This window comes from Asparagus officinalis, unplaced genomic scaffold (genome assembly GCF_001876935.1).
Source record: "Asparagus officinalis unplaced genomic scaffold, Aspof.V1 AsparagusV1_Un824, whole genome shotgun sequence".
Classification (NCBI taxonomy): Eukaryota; Viridiplantae; Streptophyta; class Magnoliopsida; order Asparagales; family Asparagaceae; genus Asparagus; species Asparagus officinalis.
This window is the reverse complement of record NW_017973083.1, coordinates 11034-14677: the sequence shown is the minus strand read 5'-3', so window position 1 is coordinate 14677 and position 3644 is coordinate 11034. Positions and strand designations below refer to the sequence as shown.

Here is a 3644-nt window from a genome sequence, read left to right as displayed (position 1 = left end):
AATCCATTATGCTAACTTTTTCAAGGAAGTTAGGTCATCAACCCATAACAATCACAAGATGAAAGAATTAGGAGCTAAACTCTAGTTGCGATGGAAAATTTCACTTTAGACAGGGCTAGAACTTTTTTTTTTAAATGTCATGAATTTTGCATTGATGTTGTATAAAAGACAATTAACTGTTTCCATGCATTAATTACACCAATTTGTGTAGTTTTTTTCATTAAAGAAAACTAACTTGATTTTTAGAATAATTACATTAACAAAAAAAACCCTAGTATTATTTAAAATAAGTCCAAAATCCATCACAGTTTTTGAAATTTACCCCAAATATTACAATCTTAAAAGGAAGAAATATATTAAACTTAGCTCATTGCATACATCTACAAAAAGGCATGCCAAAATGACAAAAGAGAGAGAGAGACACACACACACACAGAATGCATGTTTCACTTGATGAATCATGAATGAAATCACTTGAAACTTTGGACATATATTAAACTTGTGTGGCCAAACCTACACAACTCACCTCTACAACATACAGTAGGCATGACAAACCCCACTCTCAACTTTGCCTACATCTACAAATGACTACCCTTGATCAAAAGCATCTACAAGTATAAAAATGAACTTATTGACCCCAAACATCCCCAATTCTGCTTATGGCCTCTTTATTGGCCCGTTCTTATTTCATTAATTTACAAATCTGAACAACATGAGTTACCTCATTCCACCCTTCTCATCTCTGTCATATACAGCTCTAGCCTCATCAATGGAACTCTGTAGGTCCTCATACTTTGAAACGGAAACATCAGCGAAGGATTTCATTCTATCCAATAGCACAACCAAACATGATTGCAACGTATCGTAGTTCAAACTCCAATCCACCATTGATTCATTTCTCTGCAACTCCTCATAGTTTCCTCCTCTCTTCTTCCCGTGATGGCCCTTTTCTGGTCGAGGCAAGAAATGGGCGGTAACATCAACTAAATCTTTGATAGCGTCGGATACTTCTCTAGTAGGAAGTTCATCAAGAAGTTTAAGCCAATCTCTACAAGTTACAAAGATTGGAGGAGCTAAGCTTCTTCGAGGAGAGAACTGAGCGTTTTTTCTTCGAGAGGACTTTTGCCTAACGGGTATGAGGAAAATGCATTTGAGGAGCCACCCGTTGATGGATTCGAGGTAGGATTTGTGAGATTGCATCCATTTTGTGAAGCTTGAGCACAAAGAAGTGAGCTCGAATTGGAGGAGAATAGTGGCCTGGCGGTAGGATTCGGAGCGGGTTGATGAGAGTTTTGTGGTTCCATTGTTGGATGCAGAGGCGATGAGGTTGTATTGCTGTTTGTGGCAGTCGAGCATCATCCTCCACATCCGAGTCAAGCTGTAATGATGTAGAAAAATACGGAGAAGTACATAAACGAAGCACCAAAGGCATTAGAAAGAACAAAGATTAATCAACAAGAATAAAACCTACAAACCAAATTTTCGAGGCGGTTACATGAATCCTAGTCTTTCATTGAGTTCAATTTGGGACTATTTCCTCCATTAAGTTAACCACTGTCATATCGTTCTTAATTGCTTCAAATGAGGCTCTCCTAGGGATAGGTCTGCCTCTAGTTTTCCCTGATCTATTAAACATAATCTTATCGGTTATCACGTTATCCGAGGACGTGGACAAATACCATCAATTGATTTCGCCTCATTTTATCCTCAACAAAGGCAGTCTCTAACGCCTACAAATGCATTTATTTCTTATCCTACTTCTTAGTGTATATTCACATATACTTCATAACATTTTAACATTCTCATTTCTACCATACACATTTTTGTACAAAGATGGAAAGACCAATGAGAAATTTTAAAATGTATCTTAGCTTTTATAGCTGAAAGAAACATAAGCCACCTTAAAACATAAGCCACCTTAAAACTTATTCTAACAAAAAGAAACACAAGAAAATGCAGATATATGAACTGCCAGAGCCATCATTGGAGTCCAATTTCGCACGACAAAAGTTTTGATAGTAACTGGAGAATATTTTGAGAAAATGCAGATGGCCCTTATTTGCAAGCAACATGCCCATTCTGAAGAATATTTTGAGCACTTGAGATTTAACATCAATAGTAACTGGATCAAGTGCAACGTATGTTTTTAAGTGATTTTTTGAGAAGATGCTTAAGTAATTTCAGTCTTCTGTAATCTTCTATACTTGTTTAGAGTATAAATATCAAGAAGATGAGATAGGGATCATACCCTCCAATTAACTCCTCAAGCTGTGGTTGTAATTCTTTGTCTCTTAATTCCTCAATGGTCTTTGATATTGAGTCAATTCTGTGAATGGCAACACGAATCCTAGAGTGCAAGTCCTTTACAGATGCGCGAGTTTTGTCAATTTTGAACCGGCTTTCATTTCTTGAATCCTGATCCCTTAGCAGCTTACACTTCATATCATATTCCCTTCGGATGATACCACTCGCCTTTTAAACAAGAAATAATAATTTCAGAATCTCATATAGAGATACTCAAATAACTGGACAATATACTACAAATGTGTCAATAAAACCACATTATCTTCATCCATAAGCAGATCATAATGGTTCAAATCATGAATTCAAATAGAGCTGAATGGAGAAAAGGAGTTCTTGTAGCCAACCCCAAATAGGAAAGAAAATGCTTGATTTCAAATTAATGACTATGAACCAGAAACATTAGCAAATTATGCATTTGAAGAGGGGTTCTCATATGCTATTTTGTACAGAACAACTAATGGAACTGCCTACAGCAATGCACATGGGAAATAAATTATTTTAAAAATAAAAGAACACATTGTTTCCCGAGATTGAGGCAATCTGAAGCAACCATATAATACAGGTATCTGATATTTGTATACTTTGATAGTTGATGATATGCATGTCTTGAGCAGCTCTTTTGACTATTCTAAGACCTGCAAAGTATATGAGGCTAAGAAGTTAAAAATTGAATGCATTGATGAATTCATATGCTTTGATCTGTAAATGGTTAGATGCATCAGATTAATATAATATTGCCCAATTTCTTAATAAGGAATATGTTCCATCAGGAACTGTTGACTTCAAAAACTAAAAAATATTTCATATAGTCTAAATATATGTTCTTTTAATTGTTCAAGCCTTACAAATTCGTGCTACGTATAATGAGCGGTAACAACACATTAGTACAGTTTTATTTAGCTGTGTGCATTGTGTCAGTATTTGTACATCCTACGTGCATGTGCACGATAAGCGTAAAATTTTTGTTGCATCCTTCCCATATCTGTTTCAACTCCAAGTTTTGAAAAATTCCCTTCTCTCTACGTTTGCATTGTACTGTACCCCCCATCCCATATATCCTTCCATTCTTCATAAGTCATGTATTATCATTGTTTTTTGCAAGGAAATATTTGCATTGTTATTTATAGCCAAAATTAGTTTATTAAAGTCATGTATCATTCATCAAATATTTCTTCCTCGTATATGTAAAACAAAGCTGATACATAACTAAACTGCACACAGAATATAAAATAAAAATAAATCAAGTATTCAAAAAAATAATGGAACATTTTTTTTGGGGAGCCACCACAGGGGGAGGGGATTGGGGTAGGCACACACTGTTTCACTAAAAAACAAGGATT

At 35.3% G+C, this 3644-nt stretch overlaps 1 protein-coding gene across 2 annotated transcripts in view; it reads right to left on the bottom strand.

Moving 5' to 3' along the window:
- Positions 1–461: 461 nt before the first annotated feature.
- LOC109828195 overlaps positions 462–3644 on the bottom strand; it is a 7536-nt gene continuing 4353 nt past the window's right edge. For both annotated transcript variants that reach the window (XM_020395224.1, XM_020395225.1), the window contains exons 5-6: positions 2249–2472; positions 462–1378 (exon numbers count right to left, since the gene is read on the bottom strand). In XM_020395224.1, coding sequence (XP_020250813.1) covers positions 718–1378; positions 2249–2472 — 885 coding nt within the window. In that variant the 3' untranslated portion in view covers positions 462–717. The remainder of the gene's footprint in view (positions 1379–2248; positions 2473–3644) is intronic.